This window comes from Lissotriton vulgaris, chromosome 7 (genome assembly GCF_964263255.1).
Source record: "Lissotriton vulgaris chromosome 7, aLisVul1.2, whole genome shotgun sequence".
Taxonomy (NCBI): domain Eukaryota; kingdom Metazoa; phylum Chordata; class Amphibia; order Caudata; family Salamandridae; genus Lissotriton; species Lissotriton vulgaris.
The window spans coordinates 1,689,420,629-1,689,436,733 of NC_141695.1; the positions used below are offsets into that span (position 1 = coordinate 1,689,420,629).

At 45.4% G+C, this 16,105-nt stretch overlaps 1 protein-coding gene across 1 annotated transcript in view; it reads left to right on the forward strand.

The window, feature by feature from the left end:
- The window catches only part of LOC147706323 (peroxidasin homolog), a 191,176-nt gene that overhangs the window by 139,606 nt on the left and 35,465 nt on the right, over positions 1-16,105 (forward strand). Inside the window, exon 15 of the mRNA XM_086932802.1 lies at positions 14,426-15,932. Within this exon, the coding sequence (XP_086788928.1) occupies positions 14,426-15,932 (1,507 nt within the window). The remainder of the gene's footprint in view (positions 1-14,425; positions 15,933-16,105) is intronic.

The window sequence follows — 16,105 nt, forward strand, 5'->3', positions numbered from 1 at the left end:
CAATTCCACTCCTTGTTTTGCCTTGTTTAATTTCAAATAAATCCTCAATATTAACCCTATCCGGCCTCCCCGCTTCTGCTTCCGACCATCCCTCCGACAATGATTTCCTTATAAGTACCTTGTAAAGTTGTATACCATATACCATGGGGCTGTACTTCAAACGCTGATTGTGCCACCCACAGAAGTAGCCTTTCAAACCTGTCTCAGGCCTGCCACTGGAGTGCCTGGGTGTGCAGTTTACTGTCACATCGATGTGGCATTTAGAACTATTTGCCAAGCCTTAAAGTGCCCTTTTATAACATAGTAGTCACCCCTAAGGTAGGCTCCAGGTAACCGGGCAGGGCTCTATGTAAGTAAAAGGTTGGACATGTACTTTTATGTTTTGCATGTCCTGGTAGTGGCCAGGGCCGGCTTTAGGGCAGTGTGACTGGTGCAATCGCACTGGGTGCTGACCTGTGGAGGGGGGTGCTGTGACCTCAGGGGGGCCCTGTGTTTAGCAATATCGTATGATGGGAGAGATAAGGGGCACCTTTGCTGGGGGTAGGGAGAGAATCCAAAGAGGTGGTCATGGGATGTGGGGGCGCCAAAAGTGATTGTCTCACAGGGCCCCATCAGCGCTAAAGCCGGTTCTGGTAGTGGCACACAGACTATTTAGGTTTTCACTACTGTGAGGTCTACACCTCTCATACGCCAGCATTGGGACTTCCTTAATACAATTTTAGACTGTAATTCCTGATTAGAGAGGAGTAGCGTTATCATGGTTCATATGTTTGGAATGGTAATGATAAAGCCTCCTTACTTGTGAAGTTGGATTTAACATTGTTTTAGAAATGCCACGTTTAGAAAGTGGACATTTATCTGTGCTTATATCTGTAAGTGCTTAGCTGCTTCTCTCCAATACGTGTCTGGGTTTGGTGACAGCTCCACTTTGTGCATTCCCTCTAGACAACCACAAACACCAGAAGGTGAGGCTCATCTGCATTCTGAGCACTCATCTGTATTCCGATGGGATGGGAGGGGCTGACACACTTCAATAGGTAACATCATGTCCACATACAAAACACTGATTTGCCCCCCAGGTTTAGCCTGTCAGATAGGACAGGGCTGAAAGGGATCCTTGTGCACTTCAGAGAGCTCCTTTGAAGTCACCCCTACATTACCTTTGAGTACAAGTACTGAATCTCTGACCCCCTAAAACGAGGCACTTCTGGATCTTGAACTAGACCTCTGTCAGAAGGACTGCTGTGCAGCCTAAAGGACTCAACTGGACTGCTTTTCTAGAAGGACTGCTTTTCTGCTTGATGCCCTGCTGCCTTCTGCTCCCTGACTCGGTGGAGGGAGAATTGGGCCCTGCCTAAACTCCAAGTGGTCTCCAAGGGGTTGCTTGCTTCCCTCCTGTTCTTCTAAATTCCTAGGCACACAAAAGACTTCCGACAATTTTGCTGGTGCTGTTGGACTCTGCTGCCTGTGAATTTTGCCCTTGCCTGAGGTACCCACCCCAAGTTCTGGGACTCAGAGGTGAGTTCTACAGCTTTTGTCTACAAAAGACTTCAAACTCACCCCTTACAGCTCCTGGGACAGTTTTTAACTTGCTCTTGGCCCTCAAGATCCGCTGCTGCAGTCTTGGGTCCTTGTAAGTGGTTTATGGGCCCCTGAAATCAAGAGTTTGGGCTCCTCACAACCGTGAACTGATCAGTTTGCACCCGGACGGCAATGCTCACTCAAAGGATCAGCACGAGCCACCATAGCATCGTCTCCTCGCGTAGCAAGCATTCCTGACCACGAGGTCACGTCTGCCTTCTGAGATGCCCAGCTGCCTCTTCACTCCCACAAGATCAGCGCTGGTGACGTTCTACTTGCTCCTGTGACCGTCTACCCCATGCACAGGGCTCTTGGCTCAGCTTTAGAAGGTAAAAACCTCAGCAGAACCTGTTTGAAACTGTATCTGACCCACGCTCAATTGCAGTAGACTGAACTTTACCCCAGTCTAGTACGACCTAAAGTAACCTTTTAGCGCAATTGATTTCTAAGCACTGTTTTTGGTTTATTCTTTAAACATTATTAACCCTGGTTCTACTAGTTATATTTTTGTCAATTTGGTCTTGTTTATTCATAAAAATATAATCTATATTTGTAATCCTGTGTGGAGTATTTTTTGTGGTGTACTCATTGTGTTACTGTGTCTGTGTATGTTGCACAAATACTTTACACATTGCCTTTGTGGATACGCCTGACTGCTCCGTGTGAAGCTACCAGAGGGTGAACACAGGTTATCTTACTGTGTCTCTAACTTACCCTGACTAGAGTGGTGGTTCATGCCTGGCCTGGGTGCATACCTCAGCCAACCATAATCCCCATTTCTACTGTCAGTCAAGACCACTATTCCAAGATTGGCTCTGATCTTAGCACTATTAAACTGCAGATTCTGGCAAGAAGGCAGGTACAAGTTCTGATTGATAATGAAGCCATCCATTTCCAAACTCTGGCACACTTCCCAAGAGTCGAGACTCTTACTTCTTGGAGACTGACTGGACTGTCTAGTTATTCAAGTAGGGAATGACCCAGATAAACTAATCCTATAACAATCCTATAACTTGAGTGAGCACCTCCGAATATATTCCAGGTGCATATTCCTGGCAGAAGGGAAGATGAAAGTACTTACTGACATCCACAAACCTCTAGCTGCCTCCTAATAATGGCAAGCCGAGAACACACCAAGCTTAGTTTGGGAAGCATGTATGGAATAAAAGCCCAAGGGTTCAAAAAGAAATTGCCAAACGCGTTGGGCTTGCCTTTTAAGTCCTGGCTAATTCTACATTATCTGTAATAATTTCCAGGGATTCGAGGCAGGCAGCAGGGACTCAGTTACTGGAAATGCCATCGCTGGAGGTTTTTTGTTTTTCTACCTACGATTAGCCATATCATGTTGAAATTCAGGGAGGCAAGATAACTGAACAAATTCAAACATTGCCTAAGAAGGCTCATATTTTGAAATCACTCCAGTTGAGATTTCGCCCCGGATGAAGTGAAAAACCCATTCTTGAGTCTGCCTTGAAATGCCTTCAATATCAGCTGAGGGTGACATGTTTGTACGCTGAATTTACCAAATCAGGCACTCCATTTAACTCTGTTGGCCATACAATGTCGTAACAAAAGCCACTGCAGCCCCTGCATGCCGGGGGGACCCAGTGCCTCAGGGTCCCCGTCAGCAAAAAGTGATAGGCGGAGGGGGGGTGGGGGGGGCAGTGTACCTTGAAGGAGACCACCTCAAGTTTTAATACGCCACTGTGGCCATACTGCCACTTGTGTGACTGTTCTTGTGTTCTTGGTTGGATGACCTCTTTTTTTTTCTCGATGTTGGGAAACTATTGCTCTGCCTCTTTGGGGCACAGGCTTTCAATATCTGACATGGTGTGCCACATTCTCCACTCTGTTAGTGAGCCAGTTAATCCTTTGTTGGTGCTCATTTCCTCATGTAGGGGCCAATTGGCCCCATAGTCCCTAAGCTAACCATTAATTAATGTTTATTTAGGTGGCTTCCATCTTTAGGGCTCACTCTTTTGACACACATGAAAAACATTTTTCATACTCATTGATATGTATATTCCAAACTATGGGGTCAATTCACCTACTACAACTTCGTGTATTCATAAATGTCTTTGTGAATTATCCCTTTGTTACCGATTACTATTCTTGTGCTGCAGGAAATTGAGTTTTTGTTGCAGTACACCCCCACTTTTTGCCTGCTATTTGATGTATCTTTGACTGAAGTGTACTGGATTCCTGCTCACCAGGTCGCCAGTACTAGTGTTCTTTCCCTAAAAACTGTACAATTGTTTCCCCAATTGGCAAAACCTTTACCACCCTCTCTAAGTCCCTTGTAAATGGTACCCTGGTACCTAGGGCCTGAGGGAGTCCCTAAGGGCTGCGATGATAAATGTAGTGGGTGACCCAAACTACCCTTGAGGGCTCGAGCAAAATGAGATAAACAGGTAGGTGTGCCTTCAAGGAATTTAGTTGAATACTCAATTGGTTTATTTTAGAATCGCATTTAGGGGCAAGGTAAGTTGTATGCTTGCTAATTAATTTCTTTCAATAGCTTATTCTACTGCACATTCTCTTTAAAAATTGAACGAAATCACAAACAAAACAATATATATCATATAGAATATATATAAAAAATAAAACATAGTGCAAAAAACAAACAGAAACTTGTGTATATAGAAAAATATTCAGGGTACTTATAGGAAATACATACAATGAAACAAGAAGGTCACAGTTTGATATTTTAAACCTTCGCTGTAACAATTGCAAGCACTTTTTCCCCACAATAAAAGTCAAACAAATGTCTGGGAAAGAAGTGTGTAAGTCGACGTTTCGGTCTCTACTTTTTCATTGATGAGACCATCTTCAGGACTGACATGTATTAAAGTTTATTGACCCCTATTATGTAAATATAAAAACAATAACACTATATCACCTGTGTAAATATTGCACAATTACATGATTATTTCATTTAGGAAAATATACATCACATTATTCTGTTCATAATCTTTTACAATCAATAAATAAACTGTGGCCTTATTTGAAATCTATCCCAATTTCATCTTTCTTGTGTCTTCTTATTAACTAATTCAGGATGTTCATGAGCTTATTGTAGACATAGTTTGGACAAACATGTGTTTATCCAAGCTGAAATATCTGTTAATTTAGTCTAATGGTTGTCATACAGACTACCAGATTTTCCTAATAAACCGCTATAGCATTTAAAATTTGCAAGCAAAGTGAATGTATCTGTTGTGTATTGTTCATTATTATGTCATGGAATTATCCACATTGTTTACCTCTCTATTAAATATGATCAATATTCTTTTAAAAAGTGTAAAGCTGTTTTCCAATTAGTGCTCTCTTTATAAACAGGGTGCATCTCCATTGCACAAATTGTGCCACCCAAAGGGACCGCTCATCAAGCGCGTGTAAGACTGCCATTGGAGGCTGCATGTCTTGGTGCAGACAAAAGTGAAGATACGACATTTCACTCATCCCTGTGTTTCATGTCCCTAACACTCCATATTATATTTGTAGGTCACCTAATATTTGTAGGTCACCCCTACAACAGGCCTTACATCCTTAAGGCAGGGTGCTGAATATTACATGTGAGGGCATACCTGCATGAGCAGATATACCCCTGGGCTGGTCAGTCCTATTACTGCCAGTACAAGTGACCAGGAAAGGCATTTTAAAACATGTGCTGGGCACTGGTGTAAATGAGTTCCCCATCTACATGAGGGCTTCACTGAAAATAGGGATGTTTGGTGTCAAATATCTCGTATTATTAAACCCGCACTGATGCCAGTGTTGGATTTATCTATACATTCACCCAGAGGGCACCTTAGAGGTGCCCCCTGAAAGACTACCAGCCTCTATTGTGCTTGGTGACTAATATCTGCCAGCCTGCCACTCAAGTCACCGTTCTGATGTCCTAGGGTGAGAGCCTCTGCTCTCAGGAGGCCCAGAACAAATGCCTGTCCAGGAAGAGTGTGTAACACACCCTCCCACAGGATGGCCTGCTGATTAGCCCCCTTCAAAGAAGGTGCCGCCTATGGAATGCAAATATGGCTCCCCACTCGGGAGAGGAAGCCACGCTCCCTGTCTAGATTCCCCTTGGCACCTGGATAGGCTAGAAATTTAGGTGTGCAACCTCCAGGCTAGAACCACCGCTAAGGTGGGTTACTGTGTGGTGAACATGATTATTCAGGTATAGCCATCTTTGTAATGGCATACTTAGGAACTCTGGGACAGGGTTATCAGCACTTCCCACAGGAAGTGGTCATATAGGGGGCATAGTGACTCCAAAGGACAGTAGCCCATTGGCAACTACTCTACACTCCCCTAACGCCCCTAAATTCAGTATTTAGTGGAGCTCATGACACCAGAGAAAAAGATTCTGACAGCCTGCGAAGAAGAAGGACACAAAGAGCTGCAATAGCTGAAGACTGAAGAGAGTACCTGACTTGGCCCCAGCCCAGCTGACCTGTCGCCATTCTCCACCTAATCTGCACCAAAGACGACTCATCCTGCAGCTGTGTGCCTCCAAAACCCTGGGAGGACTGCCTTCAAGAAAGACTCAAGACCTCCCATAAACAGCAGTCCTGTTCTAAAGAAATCCAAAGAAGAAGACTCTGGGGCCTCCGGAACAGCCAAAACCAGACACGAGAAGCACCCACTGCACCCATCGCCTCCGGCCCGCGCTGAAGTGGGCCAGCATTCCAACAAGGTTCCCCAGTCCTCTAGAGCCTGATTCCAGCGTGGTTTCAACCCTCATGGACTCCTCGACATCACATACAGCTTCTGCATGCAGCCCCCTCGACCTCAACTGCTCCGGTAAGGAAAAACCCAACACCTAAGGACACCTCTGCACCTGTCACCCCTGAGCCTTGGAGAAGAGGACCAAAGGTGCCCTCCCTGAGCAGTGCCAGGCCTGAGCCCACTTGTTGGTTTAGCCAGACTGGCTTCCTAGCCAGAACCTGAAGCCTCTTTTTACAAAAACAGATCCCCGTTGAAAGGCATTGGGCTCCTGGCGCTGATTTGCACCCGGCTGCCCTTGTGCCGCTGGTGGTGGTCTGCTGGTGCTGCCTTTGACCTCGCCCACCACTCACCTTAACTCCTGGAGATTGGTCTTGTAAGTCGCTGTACTATACCTGTTGCAGAACGTGTTCTTCCTCCCATAGGATAACATTGCAGAACTCAGAAATTGCACAAAGTGGCCACTTTTTAAAGTGAAAATAATTTATTTTTAAAAACATACTTACCGGAATGAGTTTTCTATGATGCCTACACATATATAAAGGTTCTTGGTATTTTTATAAATTGGTATCTATCTCCTTCTTGAGTTGTGTGTGTCATGTATTAATCATTGTGTGTATATCGAAATGTCTTGCACTCCTCTGTGTTTGCTCAACCACACTACCCACTAATAGAGCCCTTCAGGTTTGCATAGCAAGCCCCTGTCCACTAGTAAGGGAAGCCCCGGACTCTTTACACATTATATCAGATTATTGATATATCATATAAAGAGTCATCTTCCTACATGAGCCTTCAACCCAAACACCATAGATAGATTTGATGGATAGTCTGCATAAGGAAAGGATCATTTAATGGTATTTATTTTTTACATGTCCTTCTGTAGTCAGCCATATTTATATTTTCGAACTGTTCTCTTGTTTATCCATATTTATTTTTGATGAAAGAAAAAAACGAATTTGCAGCTTTGTATATTTTCACATTTTGTAAGTGATAAGTGTACACTCAGACCTTGATTTCTGTAAGGTTTTAGTGTTCTAAGTGAGCAAATGAAACCATGAGCATTGGGGGGGCCTGCAGCTGGGCACCTTTGAAGCTATTTTAGCTTCATTAGGAACTCTCGCTCTTTCTAATAACTTGCTGTGCTTTATATTTGCACATATAATAAACTGTCGAAATCCAGACCTAAAAATCTGTAAATATGGCAAATTGGCAGCCTTAGTAATGAGTTATTGGTAAAATGCCTTCATGAAGTCCCCTTGGCACGCTCAGTGGATGTCTGCAGTCTAGATGACTGATTCTGAGCATTACCAAGACTGAAATCCTCTCATCTGCTGAGAAAGATCGATTGACTCTCTGTATTCTAAGCCCCAGTGCGGAGACCTTGGCCTAACTTATTGATCAGATTGACTGTATCCTGCACTTGCAATTTCTGTATGAAATCGCTACAAAGAGCTGTGCTGTACTTCTGTTATTCTCATATGCCTATGAATAGCGCTACAATGTTCTGATCTGTAATAGAACATTGCAGTGACGTGACCTGGCATATACCTTAATGCAGGCTCCGAGACTTTCAGCAAATGGAAAATTACGAGTGCGAACGGTCTATTCAGGCACTGTTAGACTCATGCCCTCCATTCCTCTTCAACTGCTTTGGCTTCTTATATCAAAGGGTAACCATTTCAAGGCGCTATGTTTTAATTTGGAAGATATTCACACTTCTGAGCCCTTGGGGGCATATTACCAAGCTTGGCGTTATAAGATTATCGCCGCTTTAGTCGACGTTTTCGGCCGCTAAGCGGTGATAATTACATCGCCCTATTAGCAAGCTGTCGCTAACTGATGTTAGCGACAGCTTTGAGGCGATAGCGAGCGGTTTGGGGCCCGCTTTGCATGTCAGCGATATTTATCGCTAATGACATGCAAAGTGGGCGTACCCAAACTGTTAGCGATTGAAAACAGTCGCTGACATCGCTATCGCCTATTAGCAAGGCAGGCGTAGCAATGGAAATATTCGCGCTAAGCGCAAATATCTCCAAAAACTAACGCCTGCTCAGACCAGTTCTTAGCCATTATATCCAATGGGAGGTGGATATAATGGCTAAGACCCTGTTAGGGATAATGCGTGAATATCGCTGTATCCTCAGCGATATTCACGGATTTCGCTGCTATCGCTGGGAATTTTATCGCTTTTGACATAAACGTTGCTAATAGCACGTTATCTCAGCGATAAAATCTGGCGATGCTTGGCGATAGAAAAATTGTCGCTAAGCTATTTAGCGATAATTATCGCTAGTTGTTGGTAATATGCCCCTGGGTTCTTTGAAAGAAATATAGCTATTGCATCTCCTCACATACTCTTGGCTGGGGAACAGGTGATATACACCGCTTGTTTAAAGCTTTGGGAAATGAGGATCAAGCGATTGTTCTGTAATATCACCCAAAATATGGAATTCACTTTATCAGTTGTGGCCATTGACAATCGCCTGCCTTAACTGCCTGCACTCAAGAACTAGCTGTGACTGCAGGAGCAGCAACAGAGCAGAATCCATGGCACTCAGCGTCAGAACCATCATGGTACCACGTTGTAAATGTTTAGGACATTAACCCATTCACTGTGGCGGCTATTCTGCCGCAGTGCTAAGGGGGCGGGGCGGAAGAGCGGCGGGTGCATGCTGGTGACAGAACCACTCCGTCACCAGCGTCGGTTGCGCTGTGCTTATGACGGAGCGGTTCTGTCATGGCCCCGCCCGCTCAATAGAACGCTCAGCGCAGGCGCGGAATTCGCCCCGCGCATGAGCAGCGGGCGGGCCATGACGGAACCGCTCCGTCATCAGCACAGCGCCACCGCAGCTGATGACGGAGCGGTTCCGTCATCAGCAGGGAAGAGGTTAAAATGATTGCTTCATTTTTTTCTCCTCAGCTATTCCCTCATTGGCCACCAGGCGTCACTGATGCAATATTTTGTCTGATCAGAGAGGTTCGTCCTGGCTCACACATCTCCACAATCTGGATGGAGACGTCTAGAGCGGTGTGAGTAGGTGGAAACTGTCTGCTGGAAAGTCGGATGTGTAGTGAAGCCCCCACTTGGCTTAAGTGGGGGTGCCACTGTGCCCCTATTGGCTGCTGAACTTGGTCTCACTAAAAGAGGGGTCTCCACCTTTTCTATAATGAGAGCTACCTCTACTCAACAGGTCCGGCTCTAGGGGGGTTTCTTTGTAGGGCCGTAATAAAGCATTAGTGGGCCATGAAGATGAATGGGTACAGGCCAAAGAACAACAAAGTATTTAATCGATCTGATATTTTAAGTATTTGACATTTTTAACAGAATAATCAGCACCCAAGGTGCTACATACTTCGCTCTCGCTTCTGGCTTTGGGGAAGGGGAGGGACACGGATTGCCAAAACTCATGAGCAGTAAAAAAATGTTCCTTCAGACATGCAGAGTCACTTTGCAGCTTTTTATGTTGCAAAGCATTGCAGTTTAAAAATACGATGCAATCATCATAATGCATTTTTTATGGAAATCCAAGCTGCTCTTTTGTGCATCATGGCATCATTAAAACTTTATGCATTGCATTTAAGGAATCGCAAAATGCGATTCCTTAAATGCAATCGGAATTTGAGAACTCACAAATATCTGCGAATTCTCAAATTGCGAGGGCCTTCACCCTTGATGCATCCCAAAAGCTGATTTTGCGATCGCAAACGGCCGATTTTTGCGATTCGCACCGTTTGCGATCGCAAAAAGCTTTGATGCATGTGCCTGTTAACTCCGGTGATTTCACACCTAGGGCGAGGTTACCAGAAAAAATGCAAGAAAAGTCTTATCACTGTGAAGCACCTCCAAATGACTAATGAGAGTACAACCAAAGCAACCAGGGGCTCTAATGTCAAAGACAGAATCATGAGTCATTCCAACTCATCTTGACTTGCCATTCAACTATTACATTTAAATGCCCTTTAAAAATGCAACCATTTGTCCTCATCAGCATATCAGCTTCTGAACATAGGATTATTTTTCTATCAAGTACCACTTTCTGTTTTCGGCAGACAAACACCATTTTTGCCTTCAAACTATGTATCAGGTTTTATTTGGAGGCATACACAAGCCTCAAACATCAGCTTGACTTTTTCATCAAGTACTCGTATGTACACACGTCTCACATAGGCAGTTTCACCTTCAAATGCCTAGGAATCCCAATCATAGGTCATGGATGCTCTCCATAGCCCCAGATAAATCAGTAATTTGCTAACAGTCGCCACCATTATACGAGGGCCAACGCTGGAGCTTATAATAGGCGGGATGCTCACTGTATATGTGTCAGGGCCCTTATTATGCAAGGGGACTTTTATATGTAAGAGCTGGCTATAATGAGGCAGTCGTGCTCCTAATGTGTCAATGATGGCTTCCAGTATGCCACAACTGGACCAAAAATGCCCAAAATATTTCCCAAATATCCGCGTCGGTTAGAATCATCACTATTATAACATAACAGGTGTATTTGTAAAGCACACGATTACCCGAAGGTGTCCTGGCGCTGAATAACAGATGTTTATTGTTACCCAAGTCAATGGTACTCATTTTATCGACCTCAAATGGATGAAAGGCTGAGTGGACCCACCGGGATTTGAACCTGTGACCTTGAGGCCGAACACAGGCCCCTGCAGTGGGTGCTTTAGTCCACTGAGCCACCAGACACGGCTTATGCCAAGAACGGACATGCCAGAGATGAACCCCTTCACCCGTTTATGATGGGGGTACCATATATTGTTGATGGTCCTTGATACCAGGTATAGGAGAGTGACACTGTTTATTAGGGAGGGACATAATGCCAGACACACATATACATGCACGCACATGCATCTACACACAGACACATGTATATGAGACTCAATTGTCTCACCTATGGACCCAGACTCCCCTTTCCTCAGCTCCTGGGCTGATCATGGGCCAAACTCACACAGTTTCACTTTGGCTCTCATCCTCCCACACGTCAGCGGGCCCGCGCTGGCTACTGCTCTGACTACTGACACTTTCCTGGTCCATTGTTTACACACAGTGTGGCTGATAGAGCAGGGTCTACAACATGGCCAATCTCCTTGTGACTTTGCTAGATTGAGAGTGGAGACAGATGGTCATGCAGAAGACCCATAGCCTGCCGCAGTGTGTGTTGAGTGTTTTCATGAGGCTGCAGCATTGGTTTAAGTAGTTGACACTCCAGTGTCTTGAGATGAGCAGTGCTGCTTTGTATGATGTCTGCAAACCCTCTGAATTGGGTACTGAGCTTGGCTTCACCTCTGAGAGCTACTTCTAGGGTGCTGAAGAGCTACCGGTAGCTCCAGAGCTACTGGTTGGAGACTCCAGCAATAAAACATGAATTAGTTACCTATGGGCATATTCTGTTTGCATAGTGCTCGTAAAAAATATTGTTAGAGAATACAATGACAACAGGGCACAAGTCGAAGGTAGACGGGGGAGGCGGGGAGGTGTCACCTGTATCCCAGCACCGCAACTGCTTGCATTTATAAACCCTGTGCGCATGCAACTTGTCCTCAGGGTGTTTTTAAACCCTCCTTCCTGCCGGTAGCAGCTTTTTTATGCAAAAGCCTCAGTTGGGAAACTCCACACCATTAAAACCATTCGATCAACTAACAAACTGCAAAGGCGCAGTGCCTTTGTGCTCTGTCGCCAGGCAAAGAAAACGAGCAGAAAGCAACCGTGCAGGAAAATCAAGTTTGACTGTTTAAAAAAGTACACTAACCACATTGTGTTTACTCTCTAAAGACAGTTTAAAATGTAATCCTGAGCTCCGCACGTATGTTTAAAAATAGTGGGGCATATTATCAAGAACGGCGTTAAAATTATCGCCGCTTTAGCGGCAGGAAACTGCCGCTAAAGCGGCGATAATGGACTTGATAATATGCCCTGGAGAATTCCAATAGAAGCCCATGTTCACACCAGAACATGGCCTTCAATGGAAATTCACAAGGGTATCTTATCAAGCCCGCCGCTTTAGCAGCAGTTTTCTGTCGCTAAAGCGGCAATACTTTTAACGCAGTTTCTTGATAATATGCCCCATGGTCCCTTCCAGCCATTTCTGAGATCAAATACACCCTGAAATGTAGAAACCATTCATTCTATTTATAAAAAGTGAAACAAACCCAAACTTGTTTTTCTCATTTGTGCATGATTTTCTTAACTTCTTTTTGTAAAATAGGCCAGTTCCACATTATAAAGGAGGGATATTAAAAGGGCATGACTTTACATATTCTGAGGTCAGTTCCTGTAATGTAATTGTGATGTACTTATGTTAATGAGTCCCCCCACTATGTTTCCTAGGATTTGTGGCCAGTATGACACAGGGATTTGGAAGGTGGGCTAACATGCACCACTGAGAAGGAGAAATGATAACAATAGGAGAAAAGACAGAGGGACAAATAGAAAAAGTGAGCTTCTGAGAGAGAGGTGAGAAAGAAAAAGTAAGGATGAGAACAAAATATGGTAGAGAAAGGAAAGAACGAATGAAAGGAAAAAGGAAGGGTAAAAAGGAAGGAAGAAAACATGAGAGGAACAAGGACGAAAAGGTGAAAGGGTGCAAGATGGAGTGAAAAGAAGTGTGAGAGAATGAATTAATGGAAGGGTAAAATGATGTATAGATGAAAGGGAGAAAGGATGGAATGAAAGTGAAAGGATTGATAGGTGAAAGGGTGAAAAGATGGAAAGGTGAAAAATAGACGTGGAACTGTGAAAAGATGTATGAGTGAAAAGTGGTCAGGGTATTTAATGGTATGGTTTAAGTATGGGGTAGTGTTTTCATTTTCTGGCTGCTCTCTTGATGAAAGTCTCCATAATCTTGAATCTGTGTGCAATGAAAGAACCAATATTCCTAAATCTCCATGTTATTCCACTTCCGGGGGATTTAAAGGTCTCATTCCGAGTTGTCCTGAGTTGGGCAAGGGAGGAGATATCTGAACTAGAATTACTGATTTGCCAGTAACTACCCCTCAACTTCAGGAATTCTGAGTTAAAAGTCCCTGTAATGGGGAATGGCCGGCTTGGCTCAGGGTTACCAGTCAAACACAGTCGGTTTTCCCAGAATCAGGTAACTTTTCCGCTTTTCCATGCGGTGTTGTGATTGGTCAGCCGCTCAGGCAATGCTTGGGAGCCTGGGCAGGTTCTCCACCCGGGTGTGCAACACAGCCCAGTGAAGAACATGCTAAGTGCTCAAGACTGTTTGGCTGGCCCCAGAGGGCCGGTCAAGCCATCATGCGCACTTAGGGAGTTCAAACCACTCCTGCTCCCTCTGACGGCGGGGAGCCCCTCATGGTTTTGAGTGGCACAGAAAAATAAAATGATAATAACTTCTTGTTATTATCGTTTTCTTTTGCACTGCTCAACAAGCAGTGGGGCGACGCTCCTCCGCCTTAGTGGAGGAGCCGCCACTGAATGAAATCAGTCTGTACAGAGCTTTGGCAGGAGGCTTTCCTGTGCACAACAATATCCTCTCTGGAAAGCTGTGACAGTGTTTATAACTAGCTGCACATGAAAATTCCAAACTGAGAATCAAGTCACATGCAACCACCCAAAAGGCAGCATTGATAAAAATATGTTAATGTCACACTTTTCACTAATGATGGGTGTGTGTCTGTTATAAGTGCTTCCAATTTGCGGCTGATGAGAGAACTGATGCACCAAGAGATTAAGGGCTTGATTTAGATCTTGACGGACAGGTTACTCAATCACAACAGTGATGGATATCCCATCCGCCGAAATATAAATCCCTTAGGATATAATGGGATTTATATATCGTCGGACAGGATGTCCGTCACTGTTATTATAGAGTAACCCATCCATCAAGATATAAATCAGGCCCTAAGTTTGACTCGAGGTCCTACTCATTTTTCTCTCCTCACCTGTGAGAAGGTATGAGTGACTTCCTAAGATTACAAAAATATGAAGGCACCACAGTGGAAACTGTGGTTGGGGGCGATGGGCACGCCACTGAGTTTTAACTCAGACTGCACCCTTCCACCACACCTGCCTCCTGTACAGTTTGCATTGCTCTGGGGTGAAAACTTGTATTCATTAATAATTTAAGGTTGTTTGTGTTTTTTACAGGCTATCATTACAAAGACCTTGTGTCACCTCACTACTTGAACATGATTGCCAACCTCTCTGGATGCTCTGCTCATCGCCGCTCCCCAAACTGTTCCGACATCTGCTTCCACACACGCTATCGAACGCACGATGGCTCGTGCAACAACCTGCGGCATCCGATGTGGGGAGCCTCACTCACAGCGTTCCATCGCCTGCTGCGGCCAGCCTACCAAAATGGCTTCAACCTTCCCCGTGGCTTTGCATTGACTGAGGAATCTGGAGAGCTGCCCTTACCGCTGCCCCGCCTCATCTCCACGACCATGGTGGGCACCGAGACCATCACACCTGATGACCGCTACACCCACATGCTGATGCAGTGGGGGCAATTCTTAGATCACGACCTGGATCAGACAGTGGCTGCCATCAGCATGTCCCGCTTCTCAGACGGAGCACCTTGCTCCAGTGTCTGCAGCAATGACCCACCATGCTTCTCTATCACCATCCCTGAAAATGACCCACGAGTGCGGAACGGTCGCTGCATGTTCTTCGTGCGCTCCAGTCCTGTGTGTGGCAGTGGAGCTACTTCCCTACTGATGAACTCAGTCTACGCCCGGGAGCAGATCAACCACCTCACGGCATACATAGATGCCTCCAATGTCTATGGCAGCACAGAGCAGGAGGCTCTGGAGCTGAGAGACATGGCTCAGCGTGACAGCGGGATGCTAAAGCAGGGGCAGCTGGTGCCTGGCACAGGGAAGCACCTTTTGCCCTTCGCGGTGGGACCTCCAACAGAGTGTATGAGAAGTGAAAATGAGACCTCTGTCCCATGCTTTTTGGCTGGGGATCACAGGGCCAATGAGCAGCTGGGTCTGACCTCAATGCACATCCTGTGGTTCCGGGAACACAACAGGATTGCCAAGGAGCTGCGAAGCCTAAATCCTCATTGGGATGGCGAAACCATCTATCATGAGGCTCGTAAAATCATTGGTGCCCAAATGCAACACATCACCTACACGCACTGGCTACCCAAGATTCTGGGGGAAGCCGGAATGAAGATGCTGGGGGACTACAAAGGATACGACCCAAGTGTGAACGCCGGGATCCTGAATGCATTTGCAACAGCAGCCTTTCGTTTTGGGCACACTTTGATCAACCCAATCCTGCAGCGCTTGAATTCTACCTTTCAGCCAATCCGTGAAGGACACCTCCCATTGCACAAGGCCTTCTTCTCCCCATTCCGGATCATCCAGGAGGGTGGGATCGACCCCATCCTGCGTGGCCTCTTTGGAGTGCCAGGGAAGATGAGAGTACCCATGGAACTCCTGAACATGGAGCTGACAGAGAAGCTCTTTTCCATGGTGCATTCTGTGTCTCTGGATCTGGCTGCCATCAACATCCAGCGTGGCCGTGACCACGGCATCCCCCCGTATGATGACTACAGGGTTTTTTGCAACCTCACTTCGGCACATGACTTTGAGGACCTCCGCAATGAGATCCAAAACCTAGAGATAAGGGAGAAGCTAAGAAGGTAGGTCACTAGAAGGTTTAATCACCATAACATGAAAATATCTCTTTTTCTTAACAGACATGATATCTTCAGAGGTACTTGCCACCTCCCTCCATGTCAACTGAGTGCTACGTTTCCAGTCCTGGGCTTTTTGGTTAAACATTTTCATTTGAGCTGCACTAAACCAACTATTG